Source organism: Abramis brama, assembly GCF_963993115.1.
Source record: "Abramis brama genome assembly, chromosome: 11".
Lineage (NCBI taxonomy): Eukaryota > Metazoa > Chordata > Actinopteri > Cypriniformes > Leuciscidae > Abramis > Abramis brama.
Genome location: NC_139973.1, coordinates 7,483,547 through 7,509,579, shown reverse-complemented (window position 1 = coordinate 7,509,579; position 26,033 = coordinate 7,483,547). Strand labels below are relative to the sequence as shown.

At 36.8% G+C, this 26,033-nt stretch overlaps 2 protein-coding genes across 2 annotated transcripts in view; both read right to left on the bottom strand.

The window, feature by feature from the left end:
- Positions 1–1,969: 1,969 nt before the first annotated feature.
- Positions 1,970–21,428, bottom strand: LOC311092423 (immunoglobulin-like and fibronectin type III domain-containing protein 1). Its single transcript, XM_084129136.1, has 24 exons — positions 21,277–21,428; positions 16,808–16,886; positions 16,566–16,688; positions 16,333–16,472; positions 15,911–16,010; positions 15,760–15,801; positions 15,599–15,647; positions 15,261–15,438; positions 14,844–14,957; positions 14,603–14,765; positions 13,738–14,010; positions 12,620–13,018; positions 9,985–10,109; positions 9,698–9,839; positions 9,291–9,584; positions 8,384–8,680; positions 7,806–7,985; positions 7,564–7,692; positions 7,086–7,394; positions 6,405–6,490; positions 6,120–6,312; positions 5,518–5,814; positions 5,082–5,408; positions 1,970–3,462 (listed from the first exon to the last, which is right to left on the bottom strand). Exons 2-24 carry the CDS (start codon positions 16,854–16,856, stop codon positions 3,458–3,460), a joined length of 4,014 nt encoding a protein of 1,337 aa, XP_083985262.1. The 5' UTR covers positions 16,857–16,886; positions 21,277–21,428; the 3' UTR covers positions 1,970–3,457.
- A 903-nt stretch (positions 21,429–22,331) lies between these two features.
- Positions 22,332–26,033, bottom strand: part of igfn1.1 (immunoglobulin like and fibronectin type III domain containing 1, tandem duplicate 1) — a 28,778-nt gene continuing 25,076 nt past the window's right edge. The window contains exons 21-24 of the mRNA XM_084129135.1: positions 25,822–26,014; positions 24,592–24,888; positions 23,490–23,816; positions 22,332–23,225 (exon numbers count right to left, since the gene is read on the bottom strand). Of these exons, the coding sequence (XP_083985261.1) occupies positions 23,221–23,225; positions 23,490–23,816; positions 24,592–24,888; positions 25,822–26,014 (822 nt within the window). The 3' untranslated portion in view covers positions 22,332–23,220. The remainder of the gene's footprint in view (positions 23,226–23,489; positions 23,817–24,591; positions 24,889–25,821; positions 26,015–26,033) is intronic.

The following is a 26,033-nucleotide window of genomic DNA, read 5'->3' as shown; positions in this document are numbered from 1 at the left end:
TCACGGAATGTTACGTAATTTATAACAGGTGTTTGAATGAAGTTATATTACTTGTCTGCTGAATAACGTGGAATATTTACCACCTAAATGTAAATTTTTTGCTCATTTGCTACATTAAACAATGACTCAGCGATGAGTCAACAGGGATTTAAAATAAAGTGTAAACCGTTTCCAGACATGGCAGGGCGGCATAGATGTTTTTCTTCAAACAAGCTTCAGTCACAGAAGGCTCGATTTAACCAGTCGGTGGTTTCATAACAGCAGGGTTAGCCGATGTGTTGTGCCCTTCAAGGTCATTGCCAACAGAGTCTTGCTTCAAGTTTGTTTTTAACTGGCACTTTGGAGTCTCTCAGTGCCGGCAATTATAATGGCTAACATCCAAAAGGTTCATTTTATAATTTCATGGGAAAAAAGAGGTGCAATAAGTTCTTCTTTAAGTACCTGCAATAAATCAGATTTGCTGATGTCCAAGTTTCAGCAGAGTAGATTATGGTTTACATTTGGATGTAGCATATCAATCACTGAAGAAAATCCAATATATTAATTTCATTAAGATGCCCGTAAGATGCCAAGCACCGGGTTCGCACGAGGACACGCGGGATTGGCTGGAAACTCCTCGCAGTGAAACTGAATTTATTTGATTCTTACCACAGGCTAGAGGCAATGAGAAGTAATGACAAGTGTTTTTAAGGTCTCAGCAAGAACACCAATACATTCTGACCGCTGTCAGGCGGGGATGAACATCGCTTTTGATAAAAGACACCTTGGGGGTCCTCTGTAGGATCATAAGACATTTTTGCACTTCTTTATGTGGTGCGACACACAGCACAAGGGACGAGAATACTGAAACAACCTGGAAAATGGAAGTGTTACGTATGAAGAATATCCAAGGAAGGCTTTTGTAAAAACCTTTTTTGACATTTTTTTTGTGCTTTACACTTAAAACAGGAAGGAAATGGTCTGCAAACCTGAATAAATGCAGAAATAAGTAGACAAAGGTGATTACAAAGTCTCGTGCCATTATGTGTTGATTAAAATGTCAAACATGTTTGCATAATATAAAATTCCCTAAATCCTCCTGGAAAAGTAATAGATTTCTGTGGGACAGTGTAACAAGATGGTGGGATGTGTACATATGGATATGAGGATAAATGTTGTTTCTCTAAATATTAATATCATCGTCTCATCATATGTTTTATTTTAGGGCTTAAAAAGTTGAGCTATCTCCTTGAAACCATTTCATAAACTCTGACTGGTTTATTAATAAATTATATTATGGCAACTGTGAACACTGCTGAGGACAGTGTGACACCTAAATTACAGCTGACCTTTCTATGATGAGTGGTCTAAACTAGTCATTTCTTAAATAAAGAGGCAAACAGTCTGAGGCTCTGATGTTGTTTATTAGTAAGTAAAATGTTTTGGGAAATTATTCATGTGTGCTTCGTCCAATAAAACTCAATGGATAAATTCAATTACAAACCAACAAAATGGAGCTGCAGTTAAACGGTATTATCACACTTAAAAATATATTCCTTTGTGCTAAACCTGGAACCAGTTGAGATCCATAAACTGAGGTTCCTATAATTTTTGAACCCTTGACCATGGTAACCCTTTTTAATATCATTTAATATAATATTACCTTATCACAGCAAAACTCAGAAGGTATGTCATTGCTAAATAGTGTCCAGTATATACTGTGTATATATATATATATATACATACATATACATACACGCAATACAAATGTACAAAATATATTTTATATAAAAATGAAATCAATATTTTGATACTGGTATAATTGTCCCTACATGACTGTGCTACTTTCATGTCTTCCATATCACTGTGTCTCTTCCTTCTCAGATTAACAATTTCCATCTCACATTAATAATTTAAACTCAAATCAATATTGAATGCCCATTTATTTATGTATTTAGCAAGTAGCCTTTTAATGTACAGTCAGCCGATCATTATGCTACAAATAAACCCACACAAACCCATGCATATTTTCCCTCACATGTTTAATAATACAAATAATTTTAGAAAATGTTCATGCTCTTTAAATTCTTCAATGGAGAATTACACTTTTTTTTTTTTTTTTTACTTTCTTTTACTTTGTAAATCAAGGCCATTACAAACGGCTCAACTTGTGTTAACATATACTGTATGATGTAGCCTACTTAACCAGGCAAACAACTGGAAGGGTCAATAAATCACACTTGAGCCTAGGTTTGCTTTGGTCAGTTCTCTGGCCCATTGGCTACAGTCCTCTTTTGTGTGTGTCTTATCCATTTACAAATTATAGCCAGAACATGCCAAGTGCATTTGTCCCGCGTTATGTTTAAAAATTTATTTCCATTTGTAACATTTTATATATACATACTACACACTATGCATATGTACTTGGAGGGACAGATATTTTAGGAAGGGTAGTATAAGTTATAGTGCTTGGTGCCTTTGAAAGCATTTATTGCCATGTCAAGCTCCAGATTGAGCAGGAAATAATGTTAAAAGTAATACTTTAATTTGACAAAATAGCACAAGATTGTGTCTACTTTCTGCATGTCTGCTGACAGATTTTCAGATATGATCACTTAGTGTTCTGCAAACTACTAGAGGCCTGAACTCCTTGTCTGCAGAGGCACTGCCAGCTGTCCGCTTGACCCGGTCCCTCTCTGACCCTGCCACACACTAACCCATCTGCCACCAGGTTTATGTGCATTCCCATATTTACTACTAGCATGCACTCTCGTCTCTGTATAGGGGAAAGTTAATAATGGAAAGCTATAAAGCAAGACCCAAGGCCAGGTCTATGAAAAATAAAACACCTTTATGCTTTTTTTTATTTTTTTTATTTCATACATTGGGTGACATGTATTTGTAAATGCCTCAGAGTAACATATTTTGTACTGATTTTGAAAATGCTTCTATGGGGAGATTTCAACATTCCTTTCTGGTAGGGGGGATTTTTATGATCATGTTTTATGGCCAACTTCAAATATTTACAAGGAGAGATATTGCACAACACTGACATTTGCAAGCAGGTTTACTAGCTATTAAAAGCAAATGTTTCTTGTTTTCACTTTTAAGTGTTTATAAATGTTGCCCTAGTGGGGTAACGTAAAACATAATAGTATAACATAAATTTGGAGATCAATATTTGAGACAAATATGGCTTTATACAGTTTTGTCAAAAGTATGTTTGACTGAGGCTCTACGTATGTGTAATTCACTCCTTTTAATTATTGAGGGCAGTCAGCCAAATTAGGGCAAATTAATACAATGATCAAAATGGCAAAAAGTTGCATAAACTCATTGAGATATTAAGCAAAATATTGTACTGAATTGGCATTATGAAATCAAACATTAGCATTTGACATTAATATTCTTAAAATATTTGGCTGAGGTTTTCAATGAAAATCGATGATGAGTCACAGTCTTTCACGTCACAGATAGTTCACTCTGAAAATAAAAAAAGCAGAAATGATTACTTATAAGGATACAGTGCTTTTCCCAATGTTTATAGTAATGTCCAATAAGCATACATTCACACTACCATTCAAAAATGTGTGGTCAGTAAGATATGAATTTTAAAGAAGTTAAAACTTTTTTTCTGCAAGTATGTATAACATTGATCAAAAGTGGCAGTAAAGACATTTATAATGTTACAAAGGTTCTTTTGAACGTTCTATTCCTCACAGTTTCCATAAAAACATTAAGCAGCACAACTGCACAACTTTAATAATAAGAAATGTTTCTTGAGCACCAAATCAGCATATTAGAATGATTTCTGAAGGATCATGTGACACAGAAGACTGGAGGAATGAAGCTGAAAATATTTGCCATCGCAGGGATAAGTTGCATTTTAGAATTGTAATAATATTTCACAATATTACTGTCGTTACTGAATTTTTGATCAGATAAGATTCAATAAGGTTCAAAAACATTATTTTACCAACTCCAAACTTTGGTCCCACTTTATATTAAGTGGCTTTAAGTACTATGAACTTACATTGAAATTAATAATTTGATACAATGTACTTATTGTGTAACTACATGTTTTTACATTGTACTTACATTTTAAAAATTCCTGCATGCAATTACAGCTGTAATTAATTTATGTAATTACATTTGTAATTACACAGTTGACCCTTCCCTTACACCTTAAACCTACCCAATCCACCACACCTGTCCCTGACCTTACTCGTATCATACCTCAATAGCAGCAAAAGTGTTTTACAATACAACATGAACACAATAAGTACATTGTACTTATTTTTTGATGTAAGTACATAGTACTTAACGCCCCTTAATATAAAGTGGGACCCAAACTTTTGAACGGTAGTGTAGGGTACATCGGGGCTAAAGGCACACCGGGGTAAAAAGTGCATTAGATTTTATTTTCCTCTAAACAGCACAAAGTTGATTCCGTAGTTTTGTTCACGGTAAACAAAGCAACAGTTTTTCAATAACGAAAGAATATGTAAAAGTATGGTATTTGGGTAAAAGGCGCCCCTGCTGTTGGGGTGAAAGGCAAAATAATAAACATGATAATTAACTGAAAAAAAGCTGGCTGACTTTTCCATTTGTTGGCATGAGATGGTTAGATTCAGATGGTAAATATCATATCACATTGGGTGTCCACCTTAGGATATATTCACCATATTTATAATGAATCCATCATATATAAAAATATGATATTAATCATATCCACTGTTGCCACTGTTGCCTTTGGCTTGCTCAGTTGGGGATATTTAATTTTATTCTATCAATCAATAAATTCCACTAGAAACAAACTTTGTTGTATTATTTTATTTTAATACTGTGAAGCTGCTTTGATACAATCTGTATTGTGAAAAGTGCTATACAAATATACTTGATTTGATTTGATTTGATTTGATTTGATATCATATGATAAAATATAATTTATTGTTATTACTGTAAATCTATAAAGTGTACCTTTAGCCCCGTTGTACCCTACATATATTGAGCATCTGCACAAATGTAAATGTAGCTCAAACACTTATATAAGACAGAGTCAAACTACAGCTGGTATTTTCACACATATTCTGACAACATACCTAAGATTGTCAGCTGTGTGCTGCATTCAGCACGGCCAAAAGAGTTTTCTGCCACTGCTTTGTATTCTCCGTTGTCTTTGGCACCGACTCTCAAGATGAGCATGGAGCAGACGCCACAGGTGTTTGAAATGTAGTAGTTGGTGTTAGTGTTGAGGCTGACGTTGTTGCGGTACCAGGTGACGTGAGGTATGGGGTTGCCTCTCACGGCACAGCTCATGTAACACTCATATTTCTCCGGGGTAGCGTGCGTCTTCAGTGGAACCGTGAAAATGGGAGCGGAGTCAAAGTTGCAAGGTTTAGATGGGGCTAAGTTGAGCCTGAACTTTTCTGCAGGAGACAAGAAAGCATGCTAAATACAACAAAGAGTATTAAGGAGTAGATTTAATATTCTTTATCGTGAGCGGACCAAAAGAGGTAGAAGCACCAGCCAGCTCACCTTTCTTTCTTATAATGCCCCATGTTTGGGACTCAGATGGTTCTGAGAGGCCTATGTCATTTTTGGAGTACACACGGAACTTATATTCTCTTCCTGGCATGATGTTAATTGCTGTGAAGTTGTTGTTGAACAAGCGGTCAGCGACTGTCTGCCAGGTGCGTTTAATGGAGTCCCGCTTCATCACCATATAGTGCAAGTGATTATCTCGTTTCTCATCAGGAGAAGCATCCCAAGAAACTGTCAATGTGCCAGGGACATTTTCTTCCAGCTCCACTGGGCCAGGTGGCTTGGGATCATCTGCAAACATGCCAGGTATCCACACAATCCATAATATTCCTCAATATTATTTTAGAGATTTTGCCAAGAAGAATGTGTTCCTTGATAAACATGTTTTTTTTTGTCCTGGAATGACTAATAACAACCCCTGAAATAAGAGGGAAATTATTCATAAGTTGTTGAAGCCCCGGCCCTAAATCTAACCCTAATATCCTGGGTGAACAAGTACAGTACATTTATCCAGAGACACATTCTACAGTGTGAAATCACAGTAAGCAAATTAGATTTCAGTCCTGATGCATTTTGCTTTTAATATTATCTCTCACCCGTCACTCTGATCTCAACACTGAACGTCTCCTGACCAACTATGTTCTTGACGATGATGGTGTAGATCCCAGAGTCAGAACGCTCAGCAGATGGAATCAGGAGCTGGGATGTCCCATCTGCATTGCTCACGGTTACACGTTTGGACACAGGCGTTCCATCTTTCAGCCAGATTATAGTTGGCATTGGGGATGCCTGCAAATGAGATTTCATATTTTGTTATTAAATTCAGTATGACATCTGAGGATAGGAAAATGTCAGTTTAGTAAATACCACCATTTTGTTACCTCAAAGTCTATGATGACCCGAGCAGAATTTTCAGCTCTTACAACCATAAAGCTCTTCATTTTGCGATTGGTAAAATTTGGCCTCACTGAAAAAGAGATTTGGAGAGTGGCAAATGTGCTGAAATGTATCATTTCAATGACAACTCTCGGAATAGTTTTAGCGTGTTATTGAATATGGCAATGTTAATGTATTTGGTCTTGGGGACTAGATCTGCTACGCTGCTGCTGCAGAGCAAGTATGAATTTGCTACTGCTAATATATACACAGACACACTGCTGTTAAATAAGCTGCTGCTGCGTAAATAGACATGTACATCCTGTAGATCAGGGATGGGCAACTTCGGTCCTGGAGGGCCACTGTCCTACAGAGTTTAGCTTCAACCCTAATCAAACACACCTGAACAAGCTAATCAAGGTCCTCAGGATTACTAGAAAATTACAGGCAGGTGATTTTTTCAGGGTTGGAGCTAAACTCTGTAGGACAGTGGCCCTCCAGGACCGAAGTTGCCCATCCCTGCTGTAGATGATCTAGGCAGGTGGAGCTGGGGGAGGTGGAGGGATTCAGAGGAGCTCTGCAGGACTACCTTACAGCAAACTAAAGTATAACAAGAAATGTAAATACAGTGATGCACGTCCAACCTTTTGACTGTACACATTATAAAAAATATAGTCATATTATACCAGGTGGAGGCATGGCAATGATGTAGTTGTCCAGATCTCGGGGTTCCCCGTCACCTCCTTCATTGGTTGCAACTACTCTGACCCAGTACATAGCCATAGACTTGAGGCCAAGAATTGTATAGGAAGATGAAATGAGTGGGTTGGAGTTGCAGCGACCCCATTCTGTGTTCTCAGCTGGCCTTAATTCCACAAAATAACCTTTGGCTTCATCCTGGACACCTTCCTCTTCCTTTGGTTTTGACCAACTCAAAGACAAAGAGGTATAGGTGGAATCTGTGACTTTCAGGTCAATGACTTTACCAGGGGGTTCTGAAATCCCAAATTGAAGTACAAAAAGGTCAGGGTAGTTCAGTTGTAGGAGTATTATTTTTCTTGTTTTATTGTGGTTTTATTTCAGCAGATTTTGAACACATTTCATCTTGCACTACAAAAATACTTATAACGTGTTAATATGATAATTATTTGAGTATCGACTTACTTTTAGGATCTCGGGCTATCACAAATTCAGAGGGTGTGCTTGGTTCTCCAGCACCAGAGAAGTTGATGGCGGACACGCGGAATTCATATTCCATTCCTTCAACAACCTCTTTCACATCACACTGTTTGCCTTGGGGAGGACAACGAGTGAAATAAGCCTAAGTAAAAGTCTAGCATGTTTTATAGAACTATACGGCAACACAAAAATAGATTAGAACTTCGAGAGCCAAAAAACGAACAAACCTTTGATTGGCTCATCAGGGGGGTTCACTTGACCCCATAAGTTGCTGCCCCGTTTGCGTTTCTCTATATTGTAGCCAACAATGTTGGTTCCACCAGTGTTGGTAGGAGGTGACCATGCCAAAGTGATGCAGTTCTTGAAGGCACTGACCACTTTTGGTGTAGATGGTGGTCCAGGATATGCTGTAACAAATGAGTCCTTTTAATATAACAGTTCCTGCATGATTTGGCAAAAAAAAAAAAATCTAATTTAAATTTTTCTGATAAAATTTTTTGATTGTGATTTAAAATATTTTGATTAAAAATGTGTTTAGGGCTGCACAATTTGAACCGAAACTTGACGGATCATGAGCTGATTGTGTGTAATTGAACACAGTGCTGCGCTTCACTCTGAATCACACAGCACATACAGTATATTTATTTAACTAAATCCCGCCTTTGCGATTTAATAATCATTATCACGATTTCAGTTGTATTTTAATTAGTTGTGCAGCACTAAATTTCTGTGATAATGGGTGTTTATTTACATTTTCAGTAAGATCTTAATGCTGTACTTAAGATCCAAACACATGGAATCTCACCTTTGGTGCCAGCCTGGATGTCAGTTGTCTCAAAAACATCACTGGTTCCCTCTGCAGTCAAGGCCCTGATGCGATAGCAGTACTTTCTTCCGTGGTCCACATCAGTGTCCTTGTAATGGGGCTCTCCGGGGATGTTTCCAATCTTTGTCCAGGTGTTGCGTCCAATTTGGTTACGCTCCAAATAGTAGTTAATTAAAGGAGAACCGCCATCATCTTTTGGGGGCCTCCACTTGAACTCCACACAGGATGCTGAGGCTTCTAATACTTCAACAGGTCCCATTGGGTTGGTGGGTTTATCTGAAGTACAAGAATGAAATACCGGGTTCTTCCTTTTTTTTTTTTTTTTTTTAAACAAATGTATTATGGATTAAGAATTGGATTATATTTGTAAATTCTTTTAGGACAGGTTATTTGAAATTTTCCTTTACTGTATACCCAGCTAACGAAAATATATTCAAAAAACATTTTGTTAACATCCCCATTAAGTTATGAAAACTTTAATTAGAAATGTCCCATTTAAAAAAAAAACATTTTTATTAATTTTTTGGGTTATGTGAAACATAAGGAAACATTCCATTTGATCATACTTCAAGCATTATAGGAATGTTACTTTTGAACGTTACTTTCTCTGAACATTCAAAAACAAGTAGTAACATTTAAAAAACGTCCAACTAAAACATATTAGGAAAAAAATGCTCCATGAACTGTGTGTGCTTTATTACACTGTTAAAGACCAGATAACTTTGAAAGAACTTTCTATTAACATTACTGTAAGAATGTTTGTTCTTAACATTGAGATAACCTTGCCAGAACGTTAGCTTCATGAGAATGTTCCCTGTTAGCTGGAAACACAGCATTCTTCTTAATTACATGTTACATGATATTACATTGCCTTTCAATTACCAACCTAGAACGATGAGTCTTGAAAGGGCTTCAATGGTTCCATACTCATTTTTGAGCTTCAGCTTTACTTCTCCACTGTCTTTGCGTTGACACTTCACAAGTAGAAGGCGACTGTGACTGGCCGATTTCTCAATCCTAATGTGATTATCCTCAAGCAACTCCTCACCCTCTCTGTACCACTGCACTTTCATTGGCTCGCGACCCACAAACTCCAGTTTGAAAGTTGCATTTTGGCCCACCTTGATTATTACAGGCTCTGAAAATTTAGCCAAGTCATCTTGATTCATCCTTGGTGGATCTGAAATGCAATATAAAATAGATATTCAATGTAAAGTTTCTGACTTGTTTATCAAATAATGCGCCTCCATATTTTACATGATCAGTCAAAGATTAATAACAAATATTAATTACCTTCCACGACCAAAATGGCATCAGTTTTACGTCCATCTGCCTCAAATCTGTACTTTCCATTGTCCTCCTCTGTGCAGTTTGTTACAATCAATTTATGAACTGCTCCATCTTTGACTATCTTCAGATCATCTGTGGCTGTTATCTATACAGATATTTCAACAAAATATTTGCTTACTGTATAAAATCACGGCTCTAGATCATGTCTAAATGAATAATATTGATTTGTGTATTGGTAATGAAGATAACTATTACACTGGAACTTTTGAGCATTATAAATCTGTGCTTACCTCTTTTCCATCTTTATACCAAATGCCATCGCATGTATCACGGCTGAGTTTGCATTCCAATTCAGCTGACTGACCGATGATGGCATGAACATCTGACAGCCCACTGATGAAGTGAACTCCCGGGTCTGAACAACAGGTGCATTGACAACAGTTTGATGATAAATATTTGTACTTAATATCGTAAGTAAAACAGTGCATTGAGCAGATCTACAGAACATAGACTGTAAATAGACATGACAATAAAAAAACATCTCAAAACTAAATTCATTTTGTTCCGTTTGGTTTCGCCATGGGTTGTCGCACATGTATTTTTCTGCCGATGCACACAGAACACTGTGCTAAAATTTTCCAGAGTAATGATGAGACATTTGAGCTGGTTCTTTTTAGTGAGTCATAAACATACAGTGCAACCAGTATGTTTGATTCTCGAGTGCAGAACTCTTAAAGTCCTTTCTATTTAGTGAATTAAAAGCAGACACCATGGCTATTGTCACACCTGTCAGCTGGAATGCCGATGATAGCCACCAGAGGGCACTCCTCATGTCTCCTCAGAGCCCGTCTATGGAGAGCCTAGCCTATTAAGTCCTATTGTACCGAATTTTGGTTGTAGTTCCACCAGAGTTCCACTGGGGGCGATCGCCCATGAGTGCAAAATGAATGGGAGTCTATGGAGCTAGACGGCTAAATTTGTCTCTTTCACCCGATTGCCGTTGAGAAATCTCAGACTTGATTGTAGGTTTTGCAAGTTCAACATAGGTTATAGGTCGAAAGTTGAATGAACGAGTACTTATGTCCTTTCGATTTCTTACAGGTTGAGTTGTTGCCCATAACACGCTAGCATTCTGCTAATGAACGCTGATTGGTCAGTGAAGGACTGATTACGACCAGAGATACCGCTTGATGGCATCGTGGCATCCGAAGCGGGACCAGAAACAAACAAAACAAAAACTCTTCTAGCACATGTATTTACCTGTGTCAGCTGTGTTGTCGATGCCTCAAGAGAAAAGAAAGTGCAGAGCGCGAAAGCACCAAAGTGACTGAAGGATTGCCGTAAAGCATTATCCCTTGTCGTACGATGTGTATGACGTCATTGACATTTTAAAAGACTTTTTAAAGCAAATAAGTGACTCTAAAAAATCTAACACCCAGCAATGTGTCATTTCTTTGCATCTCCTTTCGAATACAACATTCAAATTACTAGACAAAAACTTATATCCTGAGAAAAGTGGATTTTGAGGGGTATAGTGCCATAGACCTCCATTCATTCTGCACTCATCCTGTGAGTGCCCTTATATGGAACCAGAGTGGAACTGCAACCAGTTCAGAAGCCGGAAGTTTACTGAGAGTGGAACTTCTCCCCTTATTAGCAACACATTCTCACCCCAAAGCGTCACTTTCAACCATGCTTCAATATCCGACGCACAAAGCACCCTTTAGCGTCCATATGTGACGCTTCGGTTATGGGTTGGTTTAGGCGTCATGTAACTGACGCTTTCGAAAGTTCGTCAATATCCGACGCACAAAGCACCCTTAGCGTCAATATGAGACGCTTCGGTTATGGGTAGGTTTAGGTATGTGGTAGGGTTATGCGTCTCATATGGACGCTAAAGGGTGCTTTGTGCGTCGGATATTGACGAATGTCAGAAAGTGACGAAAAAGTGATGCTTTGGGTATGAGAACGGGCTGTTATTAGACATTCTCTGGTCTCCTTAATCATATCTTGAACTACATTACCCATAACACCTTGCCTGGACTCATTATGTTTGATTACTTCCAGCGTGCATCATTATCCTGTTAAGCTCTGCCTATATTAGCCCTGTGTTTTCACTCACTCTTTGTGAAGTCTTGTAAATGCATTTCTGAGTGCTTTCTCGCTGGTTTCATTTGTCATGGTTTTTGATCTTCTACCTGGTTTCTTGGATTTCCCTGTTTGCCTGTTTTTTCTCACCTGGGTTTTTTTTTTTGTGTGTGTGTGTGTGTGTGTGTGTGTGTGTGGATTATCTGACCTGTGTTTTGACCATTTTTCTGGTTTTGGATCCTCAACCTCTGTGTCAGGGCAGTTCATGACAGCTATGTCTGAAAGTGCATCTTTTGAGTAGGTACTTATTTTAAATAATTAAAATGGAAAGTATGTGATCTTGGTTGCAGCCTTTGACTAGTTAAGCCTGAATCCTGAGCTAATGATTCATTTGAGCTTGTTCTTTTTTTGTGTGAATCAAAAACATTCCAGCACGACAAGGAATATTCGATTCCCGAGCAAATTACTCTTATGAGCCATTTTTGTTTCACGAGTTCACACTTACATATAATTAGATCGAGTAAAGGTTTATATCTATTTAGCGTGCTGTCTGGGAGAGGGGTCCGAGCTTGGAATTTGGCCCGAACTCCTGAGTACTGCAGGTTCTTTTTAGTGAAAAACATACTTTGATCACAATTATTGACTGGCTGTTCATATGAAAATGTGTAGTCAAAGATACATATTATGAGATTTGTTAGTGGTATTTTTTATATAAAAAAGGAATTATGAAATATGATTTTTGTTTTACATTTATTATCTAACATTTCTGTTTTTTGTCATAATTTCTTCTCCAAATTCCAAAGAATCAGTAATGGAAATGGTAAATCAGTATCTCACCGATAATAGTGTCTGGGATTAAGGGCCCAGTCCTCACTCTCTTTCTTGGCTCCCCGCTGGGAGTCTCTTCCTCTGGTGGAGGTGGAGCAGCTTCCTCTGGCTCAGGTTCTGTCTCTTCTGCTACAGCTCCAGAGTCTGGTTTGGGTTCAGGTTTAGACTTTGGTTTTGGTTCTTCTGGCGCAGCAGTTTCCTCCAGTTTCTGTTCCTCTAGTTTCTGTTCCTCTTTTGCAGCAGCCGCCTCAGCCTGAATCTGTTTCAGTTGCTCCATCCTCTCTTCACGCTCCTTCTGCAGCTTCTCCTGTTGCTCCGCCGCAATCTTGATCAAGTCTGTGCCTCCACCTCCTGCTTGAGTCGTTTTGCGTGCTGCCTTCTTGCCCCTCTGATTTGGATCTGGGTCAGCTGTTTCAAGGGCAGACCAACATAGGAATAAGGTGTTAAAATTCGGGTCATTGAGTGGAAAACTTGCTGAATGTCTACATGGCACTGCACACGTACATCCAGCTCTCAATGATATAATGGATATAAATGGTCGTTTATATTATATTAATTTATATTTGAAACATTTGATTGAAATGATCAATTTTGCTATTTTAAAATGAATTATTTATGAGTGCTTGTCAGGTTGGTCAAATCAATGAATTAACTATTGTGCAACTTAATTGTTCATTCATTAGAATGTTTTGGCTAGAATGTGAACTAAAGAGTCTAATTTTGAATTTATGAATCAAATCAATAAAGTTTATTTTAACTGGGGCTGTATAAATTACTTTTTAATTAATTATTACATTTTCAAATTAAGGTTTCCATGGCAGAGTTCAAGATAAATCTTTTCAAAACTACCGGAGCTGCCAGTTTGCTACGTTTCAAATGATTATTAAACAGCAAGCACAAACTAAGCAAAAGCTCTGAATTCACACACTCGTTTTCATTCACTCTTTCAAGTGGACTATATTAGTGGAGTAATGTAGGGAATAGTGAATTAGGGTATAGGGGGCGATTTAGAATACAGCATGGGAGTTAAATAGCTCTTACTGTATATGCAAGGATCCACACACTTTTACATGTTTATTAGTTAATCCGATAAATGTAATATGGTTGATATCTGAATTTGATCTTACGCTCCACTACCAGCCAGGCGTTACATGACTTCATCCCAGCCACAGCTGCATAGATGCCCTTGTCCACTTGCATACAGTCCTTCACCAACAGTCTATGGATTAGCATGTCCTCGGAGACCGTGATGTCATACTTTTCACTTTGTTCCAGAGGAACGTTCTTGCCTATCCAAGAAATCTTAGGGAGCGGAGCAGATAAGACACATTCGAACACGGCATCCTCTCTTTCCACACACTTCACTTCCTGAATCTTTACCAAGAAGTCTGCCACTGGAACTGCAAAGGTAAAGACATCAAAACAAGCATGTATTAACCTAAAACTGTACTTTTTATGTGGTAACATCTAAATTAACTGGTTTGATCAATCAGAATAGTTGGATCAAAAATTAAAATTCTGTCATTGCTTATTCACCCCATGTTGTTCCATCATGTTTTTTTTCTCCCCTCTGTGAAACACAAAAGGAAATGTTTAAACTGAATCTCCAAGCTGCTTTTCAATCAGAGAAATTGAATGATTTACTGTACACTGTCAAACTCCAAAAAAGCACCCGATAAATACTGAAATGTAAATTGCCATTGCATTCATTTGAATGGTTTGAATTTGAACGCAATTGAATTTTAAAGTGCAAAATAAATTGCCGGTAGTTCAACATATAAATCATGTCTTGTGTCATGTTATAGCACTATCCAATTTGATTTTATATATGAAAAAGAACAGTTCAGGCATTCTCCACAATATTGTGTTTCACAGAAGAAAACAATTCCTAAATTATGGAAAAATATGAGGGTGATATATAATGCTGACAGAATGTTAAAACTTTTTAATGTTAAACACTATAAATGATTTTTCTAAATGCTTAAAGCTCACTTTTAAAGTCAGTGGAGAAGATATTGACCCCCTCAACATCAACTTGATACAATCCAGCATCTTCTGGATTCAAACCATGTACACTAAAGATGAATTTTTTGCCGACTTGACGCAGAGAATGCTTCTCATCTGTTTCATTGGTAAATGGAACCATAACACCATCCTGTGACAAAAATATATTATTATTATTATTTTATTTTACAGTAAAATGAAGTAATTAAAAATGCGTGTGTTGTTTAACCTTGAAGAGAAAGATTTTGGAATTGGGATCTTTGAGATCCATCTCAAATTCAAATTCGGCACATCCAGGCGTCTTGATTTCGATATGTCTCAGGTTGCTCAGGTGTTCAATGTACTGTTAGAGGAAAAGCAAGTTAAAAATATACATTGAAACTTTCAAAAGATGCCTCTGAGGTTAGATTTACAGAGGCATTTAGCACATACACTTCCTGGGCAAAAATAGTAATAGAGACCAGTGAGGTATTTCACACGTCATTCATTTTCAGAGCCTGTGTATTTATATGTTGAAAATTATGACATTTGTTATTTTGTTTGATGGATTTGGTTAAGCCTTGGCAAGACCTTTTTTTTTTTAATGAGGTGTATCAGTATACTTCAATGATACATAATGATTTTTCACTGTTCATTTGTAATGCACCTGAGACTGCTGCTCCTCTATTTCCCTTTTCTTTTCATTCAGCTTCTTCAACATCCCGCGGAAGTCAGTCACCCCATATTCAATGCAGATGCGCTCGTAGTCTTTCTTATCAGCGCTCAATAACAGTTCCCAAAATTTCTCGTCAACTTCTCCATCTTTCTTCGCTTCCTTTTGTGCTCTACAAACACAAACACAATACACCATGAACACGTCTTCCCGGGATGTCCAGGGTCAGGCTGAACACATGCATCTGCTTTTGCATTTCAACAAACATATAAACCATTCAAAATGCAAAATTTGTGCTAGAATCATCATTGGTATGATCAACAAGAACTTACCGAGTCCTCAGGGTCTTTTTTAAATCGACTACTGCTTTTTCTCGTTGTTCTGAAAATAAATAGAGTTGCACTATTCATCTTTATTCTCAAAGAGAGGTTGTATTTGAAATACTTTTTTGTTTTGCTTCAATGATTCACTCAAGACTTGAATGCAAACAGACCTAATCGTGCCTCCTGCATTGCTTTGCTCTTCTTGAACCCAACTGAAAAAAAGAGAATTTTTGTTTTTCTCCGCACAGCTGAGGCAGATAACTGATTCACTTTTAAATTTGTGCTTGCACAAGTAGAGTTGGAAAAGGTTTTTCTACTGACCTTCAATCACATTGAGCGTGACCGTGACTACAGCACGTCCGTACTCATTAACTGCATAACACTTGTACGTGTCTGCTTGATCAACTCCAACATTGGGCATCTATTAGACACAATTTGTTTTTTATTAATAATACTGTATTTTTATTGGTTTGAATTCACAAAAGCAAATGCAAGTAAAAGCTGTTCCTAAGTTAGAACTAGATACACTACATGGCGAAAAGTGTGGAAACACCTTTAGGTTTGGCTATTGTGGCCCTTTTCTTTTTAAGCATGGCAATGCATGAACCCCATTGAACACTATTGGGGTGAAGCAGAATACATTTTTAAATTAAAAGTGTTTGTTAACTTTTTTTTGGCCATCTAGTGTATTTTTATGAAGTTTTTTTCAATGCATTTTAATGCTATTGTACAAGTTGTGGCACCTGTAATTGATGTTCTCCTGAGACTGGATCATACGAAGGAATATATCTTCCCGGATCAGATGTATCTCCGTTGTTTCGAGACCATGTTACGTTTGGTGTTGGATCTCCAGTGATGATGGCTTTGAAAAATGCAAATTTCCCTGTGTGAGAGTTTAACAAAGTCAGTTGAGTACTTCTGAAACAAAGTCATTATTTTTTTAGCATTAAAGATGCTTTGAGCTGCTGTACTATACCTTCCTGAATAGTCAAGGCGATGGGTTTGCGGGAGAAATCTGGATGACTTTTTCCTGCCGGGATTTCCTCCACAAACTGTGTGATCATTACTCCTGGGACTTTAGATCGCTTCTTAATGGCCACTGAGGAATCAAAAGTGAGCAAAAAGTTAAAAGCTGTGATACTTCATACATTAAATCAATGGATTTTGAAAAAGTTCACAGTGAATTTAAAAAAAACCTGAAAATAGAGGAATATCTACCTTGCCCAGGAGCAGTGGGTTCCACTTCTTTACTTTTTGTGAATTTCATCTTGGCATGTGGGATTCAGAGAACTCAGTCCTGTAGGATGAGTAACATAAGTGATCAAAAAAATCATCAGATCCATGAACTTTGAACTGTTTTAAAGGAATAGTTCATCCAAAATGAATGAGGAAATAAACACGTTTATATTTATTTTTAAACATCCTTATATTCTTCAAACCTGTATGACATTATTTATTCTGTAAGGGAAAAAATACATACAGATATTTGGAAGTGTCTTTGGAAAAGGAATATTTTACTCAATTTCATACTCTGTTAACTCAAGAACTGTTGTGAACGGACCATTAAGTCAGTGGTTTGAACTCAAGAATTGGATCAGAGAGCAAATTGTTCTTTTGAGCTGGTTCTTTTCAATGAACCATTTGATCCGGTTCACAAATCGGTCTAAATGGTTTGTTCACAGATGGACTGATTTGTGGAGTAATAGAACCATTGAACCTCACTGAATCAATGGTTCTCAAGTTCAGCTCATTGAAGTTGAAAACTATGAGTGAGTAATAAATTCAGTTTTGGTCTCTTCAGATGGTGACTATGAATTGTATGGATATTTTTTGTTAAATGTGAATTTCTGTGTTCTACAGAAATAAAACGTCAAATAATGTATTTAATTATTTATTTAAATTTTTGGCATTTAAAATGTGAATTTTACCTAAACCCAATTGAAGTGAATTCACTTAATAACTACTGTACTTTTGGTGTGTTTGATAAGGCCGACACAGTTAATCTTTCAAGTTTTGTGATTCGTTGTGAAATTAGGGCAAAGTTCAAGGATTTGTTACATTTGAAATGCTAGATGTTGTTCTGATGAGCGATCGTAATGAATATTTGACTCTGATCATGTGTGTTCCCTAAGGCAGGGAGCATGGATCTTAGCGGCAGGGTTAAGCTAAGAGCTTCTGTCAGCTTTTCTCTACAGCAACACGAACACTCCAGCTGTCTAGAATGTAATTCATGGTCTAGTCACCGGGGGAAAAAGCTGGCAACAGTGTCACTTACACCGATCCGCAACCTCAGGATTTAAGCAATATGTCTACTACAGGAATGTAATGCTGACACATTTTGAGTAAACCTCATCTCCTGAAGTCTCTATTAGATGGGTTTGTTGGAATGAAAGTAGAGACAATAATTGTGTCTGGAGGTGGTGGCGGCTGTAAATTAGTAAGAGAAATGCGGCAATTATATTTTCCTTGGATTACAACTTGGATTTTTATCGACACAGGGTTTCTAGCTTCTTTTTGCCAGAAAGCCTTGTTAGTTTGGTTTCTGGTGAACTGAAGAGTGGTTGTGACGCTATAGAACTTGTGGCCATGTATATTGTATGAAATACTAAATTGACGTACTTGAAACTGTATTCAGAGATTTCAAAAGTGTATGTATTTAAATTCATCAAACGCAGTGCTGTAGCTGCTTGGAATTGATTCACATTGAAAAGTGTTATTGAGAACAGCATAATAAAGATGCATCAAAATTGCTGCTTTCTGTAGAGTAGTAATTTAAAGTGACAGTAAATTGAGGACTTCACTTCTCAATTAACACTATATGCACCCACCGATGTGAGTCAAGTAACCCTGCATGTTTTTGTCTGTTATAGGTCACATACCTCATAAAACTATCAGTCAAAACACCTCTGACGCACACTCTCATCTTAAATGCAGAGTGCTAACATTTTTCAAGAGCTCCATTTCTCCTCAATCTTCTGTGATAGTAATACTATTCCCAGAAGAGTTTCATAACTGCTAGATTTCATAAACAAAATGATTGGTTTTCCTTTAATATTTATGTCTAGCAGTTGTGTATATGTATAAAAAAACTTGGATTGGTAAGTTTTTAAATGTTTTTGAAAGAAGTCTCCTCTGCTCACCATGGCTGCATTTATTTGATCAGAAATACAGTAATATTGTGAAATATTATTACAATTTAAAATAATTGTTTTCTGTTTGAATATATTTTAAAATGTCATTTATTTTTGTGATGGCAAAGGAGAATTTTAAGCATCATTACTCCAGTCTTCTGTCACATGATCCCTCAGAAATCATTCTAATATGCGGATTTGCTGCTCAAGAAACATTTCTTATTATTATCAATGTTGAAAACAGTTGTGCAAAATTTAGTGAATAGATGATTTTTGATGAATAGAAAGTTCAAAAGAACAACATTTATCTGAAATAGAAAGCTTTTGTTACATACTGTTCAAGAGTTTGGGGATCTCCGAATGCAACGTAATGAACTGAGCTCCAACTTTATTCTCCTCATGTTACGTTGCATTTGGAGATCGACTACTTTTGACTGACAAAATTCCAGCCACCGGAAACACTAACTGATAAAGTGAGTCGTACAAAACCTTTCTTTTTAGTAAACTTTGTGTACACAAACAATGTTTTCAATGCTCGAGTTCATGTGTAGAGCCCCTGGTGATACTTCAAGCACAGTTTCATGTTGTGTCGAGCCTTCTTATTGTTTTAAAAATAGCGATTTTGATGCTATCATTGTTGTGCCCATAGCACTCCCATTCAAAAGGCATTTTGACCGAAAACGAATCTTAAAAGTGGCGTTTCCATTCTAATTATGCTTTTACACGAATGTTTGACTCGGGTAGATTAATAAAAATAGCCTAGGTTGCAATTTGGCGAGAGTTACCCTTTAGCGAACCCTCGCACACGCTGTACGTATAAAGGCTGTGTTAGGTCCTTTTTTGAGTACGACTACGAGTACATGAGCGCAGTATCGGTATCGTTGCATCCCTAAATATATATGTATATTTACACACACACACACACACACACACACACACACACACACACGTATAGTGTATAAAATATACATACATACAGGGATTAAGGCAGACAGAACACATTATAATCAAACTACTATAAATTTGGTGTTGATTTATAGTGTAAGCAGTACATCAAGATAAGTTTATCTGCAGACAGCTTCTTATCAGGGATAACCATATTTGTAGGAGATGAAAAATAGCCATGCCTAGCAACTGAGACATATGATTGATTTATAAATATGCCCAAGGGAGGCCTAGAAAGGGTCTTGAGTCCTAAGACGTCAACCCCCAACTAATGGAGGCAAGGCTCCTCTTACTGCTCTGACATTATTTGTCAGATTGTATGACTTATTGAATTATCTTTTCCCCTTCTCTGTTTCCCCTGCTCTTAGGATTGCCTGTGGTATTTTACATGTGCATAAACAACATATTGAGACAGGTTATCAGTTATTGGTCTCATCATCATTATTCATTTACATAATTATACGTTCATTTGTTAACATCTATGACATATGCATACAAATAATTACATACATATACAAAATAGTCTATATTGTGAAGATATTGTGGGTTGTTATTTTTCTCTATAATCCATAAATCCTGACCTATTTTCAGCATTATATTTTCCCTAACCCATTAAAATTAATTGCCTTCCAGTATAATCAACCAGCAGAGTTGGTGGTTGCAGCGTGATTTGAGACCAATAAAAATAAAATAATGGTGTAAAATAAAGATTGTTTACATTTACAGATTAATGTAAGAGCTGCATGTCATACACGTTGCTCCATACTAAGAAAACAGACGGTGTAGCAACTATCATAAAATGATAATAGGAAACCACTTTTAAGGGAATAGGGACCATCATGAGGTAGTTTATTGGCCCAACAGATAACTATATTCATCTTAATGAGAACTCTTCGCTATAGTGAGAATCTAACATTTTGCATCTCTACTGTTAAGAAATAACAATCATATTGTGAAATGACATAAAAAGTATTGATACCACTTTATTTAAAGCCTTTGTGTAATAGTTTATAAAGGTATTAATAATGTATGTTATAATACATTATATCTTTTCATAAATAATTGCAAAAAGTTCAAATGCATTATATTTGCAGATTCCTTGTTACATCTGAAATTGGTTGTTTGTCATGTGTTTAAATGCATTATACTCTCTAAATGTTTGTTCGGTGAATGCAAGTATTATAACTGTAGTTACAATTATTCATAAGACCATACAATGCATTGTTAGGTGCATTACAAGGCATAATTAATACATTAAAATACTTTATAATGCATTATAAAGTCTTTAAGTAAAGTTACCACAATATTTTAGCCATTGACTATACGAATCAATACACATGCTGCTTTTGTTTTCTTGAAAAAATGCTCATATAGGTGCCACAAAATTTTGCATCTAAATTCAATGAAGATGCTTTACAAAAAAGCACCCAAAAAAGCACACACACACAAAAAATCTATACATAGTTATGGTCAGAGCAGGCTTTTATCCATTGATATGGAGTAGTCCAGGGCCATCATTAACACTTCAGGCAACCCCAACCTGTGCTGATTGGCCAGGTGCATAATCCTGGTATAATATTATAAATACTAAACATTGCATTGGCTACTTACTTTGTGACTTGTGCCCCGTGCTCTTTGTTCAGCATTGAGTGTTGACTTCTCCTTTGCTACCCAATTTGAGATGATCCTCAAGGTGTCCTGTTGCTCCTTCAGGGTGTTGGCTGAGGGATAGGCTTACCCTTGATCAAAGACATGAATGTGATGAGGATCTGTGACTCCTCCCTTAGATATGGGACCAGGCTGGAAGATGAAGCTTAGAGGGTCTTATATTAACTATCCACTGAAAAAGAAACTCCAGGAGCAAACGCGCAGTGCAGCAGTGACAGCGGAGGAAGCAGCGTCCTCATGATGTGAGAAAGGTAAGCTTCTGCTTCTCAGAATGATGCATAGGAGCCTACTGATATTGATGATTTAATTCTAAAAACTGTGTATCATTTGGCGTTATAATTGTGTACCATTTAAAAAAATGATGCATGGGTCATAGGAGACGGTATAAGAACAAAATCTACTTTATATTGACAAAATAAATTGGGTCTCTCTTGAAGATTTAAATGAAAAGCCATTGTTTTGGGAGATAAATGATTCTTAATGATTTATGGGTTGCATTAACTTTTAATTGGCCAAGTCTGAAAATCCTTTGCTTGTTGGATACGAGTTTAATGTTACAATGGTATGGTCAGGCCAGGGTGTTATGGCCCATATATGGATAAGAAGAGACAGAAAGGTCATAACTCATTATGAAATAGTGACTCTTAAGTCTGACATATGCACATGAGCACATACATAACTACGCCACAGGAGCACCGTACTGATGTTACATTTGCCGAACACTGTCAGACCATTTAAAAAATGTTGTGGCAGTAAAATGCTCCAAATATAACGCGGACAGGCTTTTAAGTACTTTTAAGTGATGACTTTATGGTGACATCGGTATGCATTCATATGGCACTTCTGTATAATATTTCTCTCTTTTTGTCTCTTTCTGAATAGATGTGTTCAGCTCTTGAGAATTTTAGGACCTTGTGCTTTGTGAATTCATATGCAAGAGTATTGGATTTATAATGATAAGTCACTTTGCAGGTACAATAACAGTCCGTACACAAGTGCACTGTTCAAAGAACCTGAATATTTTATTTATTTACACCAAACCATATCTGAAGAAGCAATAGCTTCTTTTACGCTTTAGCATTTCCATACGAGCAAAAAATGAAAAAAAAAAAAAAATGAATGCGAGCAATCGAAACTTTGCACATATTTTTTTTTTTTACTGTAGTACAGTATAATTGGTTTTGTCAAAGTGTGAAAGAGCAGGGTACATACACAAAAGAAAAGAATAAATTATTTCATAAATTAAATAGCATAAAAGAACAATACCCCCCCCCCCCAAACCTAAGCTAAAGTGGTAACACTTTACAATAAGGTTTATTAGTTAACTACCTTAGTTAACATGAACTAAGTGTGAACAATATTTCTATAACATTAATCTTAGTTAATATTAATTTCAACATTTACTAATACATTATTAAAATTGTTAACATTAGTTAATGCACTGTGAACTAACATGAACAAATAATAAACAGCTGGATTTGTATTAACTAACATTAACAAAGATTAATAAATACTGTAACAAATATATTGCTCATAGTTAGTTTATGTTAGTTAATGCACTAACTAATAAACCTTATTGTAAAGTGTTACCGCTGAAGTAAAATCATTGTCAAACAAGATTAGGTAAGCATGGCATATTAAGAATCAGCCACCCAAGAAGCACAACACGTAGAGTTTCCTTTATGTTTTTAGGTTTTTGTGCTATTAAACACAGTAAGACTATATGTAGTTTTACAACATGCATTTGATTTGACCATTTTTGTCTAATAAGGCCACACAGTGTATAGTGTTCGCACAAGCCACATCTTTCTTCAAAAATATGTATGTCCAAAAAACAACATGATGATTGGAAAGATGTTGTTTTGACATCCTCCATACGCCATGGTTTTATTCTGAAAAACAAACAAAGAAAATATGGTTAAGGTGTTAGATTCAATTTATCATTTATCTAAGGTGTTATGTATGAAATGTTCTAAACATACTGAATTTACTTTGTAACTTTTATGAGTTAACACTTAAATATTTGAAATAGAAGTGTTAACTTCTATTTAAAACTTTTAAAATTGTACTTGAAGCTTTGGGCAACCCAGCTGTCCTCTGGTGCTTAATGGTGTAATTTTCATCCAGTGAGGCGAGTTCTTTATGTAGAGCCTTACCTCTCACTGTGAGATTGGTGGAGCACTCTGCCCTTCCCAGCGAGTTCTCGGCGATGATTTTATACTCTCCCGTGTCTTTGGGTCCAACCCTGAGAATGAGCAGGGAGCACACTCCACAGGTGTTAGTTATTAAGTAGTTGATGTTAGTGTTGAGGCTGACGTTGTCGCGGTACCAGGTGATGTGGGGTGCGGGGTCGCTTCTCACGGCACAGCTCATGTAGCACTCATAGCCTTGTGGGGGTGTGTGGATTTTCAGGGGGACCATAAACCTCGGAGGCTTCTCTAAGTTGCAGGTCTTGGACTCTGGGATGGTCAGTGTGAATTTTTCTGCAAGAGATGAAGGAGATTAATTAATGTGACCTTCACATGTCAGTGAGTGGGTGAAGGGTCACATTGTAGTGCATGTGCAGGCAGAGTGTTCACAGTAAACAGACACACCCTACACTGTAAAAAAAATATTGTTTCAACTTAAAATTTGTAAGTTTTGTCAACTTGAAATTAGAAGTTGTACTTGTGACAACTTGGATATTTGAGTTGACTAAACTTAAAATTTGAAGGCAGCACAAACACTTATTTTTTAAGTTGAAACAACATTTTTTTGTAGTGTGTAGCAGAATGTGGACTAAATAACGCTGTGGTTCTAAAATGGTGAGTGGCAATCCAAAAACAGGTTACAAGTCTGATACGGTTGTGATTTTAGGGGGAAAAAAGATGCTAAAAGCAAACAATAGAATGAGACTAACCATAGAGTGTTACCATGTAGAATTAGGGAAGCAAAATAAATCGGCTTTTTTACTTTTAACACATTGGCGGTGGAGAAAACGCTTCCCATAGCATTTGTTGTTGAAAGATATTAAATCAAACAGTTTTTTGCGGCCAACGTCAGATACATCACCACCTCAGATTTTTTACCTTTAGTACACATAGCATATTACTTTTATTTACACTTTATGGGTAAATAAAAGTATTTACATATAGAGCAAACAGTATCTACCATGATTTGCACTCAGTATAAATATCAGTATAAATACTTTTTATAAAATGACTGAACATAGCCTACATAATGCTTGTAGTTTGAATAATCACTCCCTATGTCACAAACCTTTCTTTCTTGTGATTAGCCATTTTGGTGACTCCGAAGGGGCAGACAGGCCAATGTCATTTTTGGAGTAGACACGGAACTGGTATTCTCTCCCTGGCATGATGTTACAGGCTGTGAAACGGTTGTTGAAGATACGGTCTGCTACAGTGTGCCAGGTCCTCTTGGTGGAGTCTCTCTTGGTCACAATGTAATGTAGGCGATCATCACGTTTCTCGTCTGGGGATGGTTCCCAGGAAACTGTCACCGTGCCCGGCACGTTCTCATCCAACTCTGTGGGACCTGGGGGCTTTGGCTCGTCTACATCAAAACAATCAGTAGGTCATCCGGACTGGCAGATCAAGGCTATTAGATGTACATTCCTCTACAGAGCAAGCGTGGTGGAGCATATTGTTTTTTTCTACATATCTATACTGCCATTTAAACTTTTGGGGTGAGTGATTTATTTTTTTAAAGAAATTAAAACTTTGATTCAGCAAGGATGCATTAAACTGATCAAAAGTGACAGCAATGATTTTTACATTGTTTTGATAAATTTATATTTCTAATTACTTTCTATTTATCAAAGAATGAAAAAAGTATCACAGTTTCCATACAAATTGAACCACTCTTTTCCACATAATAATAAGAGATGTTACTTGAGCAACGAATCAGCATATTAGAATGATTTCTGAAGGATCATGTGACACTGAAGACTGGAGTAATGATGCTGAAAATTCAGCTTAGCCATATCCAGAAATAAATCAAAAATTGTATTACATTAAAACTGAAAACAGTTATTTTCATTGTAAAAAAATATTACTGTTTTTACTGTATTTTTGATCAAATCAATGCAGCCTTGGTGAGCATAATAAATATTTGAATGGTAGTGTACATTTCTCTTTGTTATGTTAAAATAGCTTTAACTGTCCCCAGCTTAATATGTAGAGACTATAAGTAAGTCATTCATACGATGATTTCCCTGAAAAGTATAAGCATTATGGCTACAATTACTTACAAAACATTGATCTGTTTATGAATTCTGACCAGCCCAACATAGCAACATGGTTTGACCAATGGTGTGAATTGGGGACGTAGCTGTTTTTAAACCAGTGACAGACTGGGACCATTTAGGAACACATATTTTCTGTTTGGTGATGCTACAGTTGTGCCACAGAAATCACAAACTATGTGTAAATGATTTAAGATGGTATCTTAAAGATGATGAAATACACACTGGTACCCTCATTTTACCTGTAACTCTAATCTCAATACTGCAGGTCTCTTGTCCCACAATGTTCTTTACTAGGATGGTATAGATTCCTGTATCGTTACGATCTGCAGATGGGATCAGGATCTGAGAGCCTCCCTCAGCATTGCTAATAGTGACACGTTTGGACACAGGGACACCATCTTTAAGCCAGATGACGTCAGGCCAAGGGGAAGCCTGTAAAAGAAAAGTAATA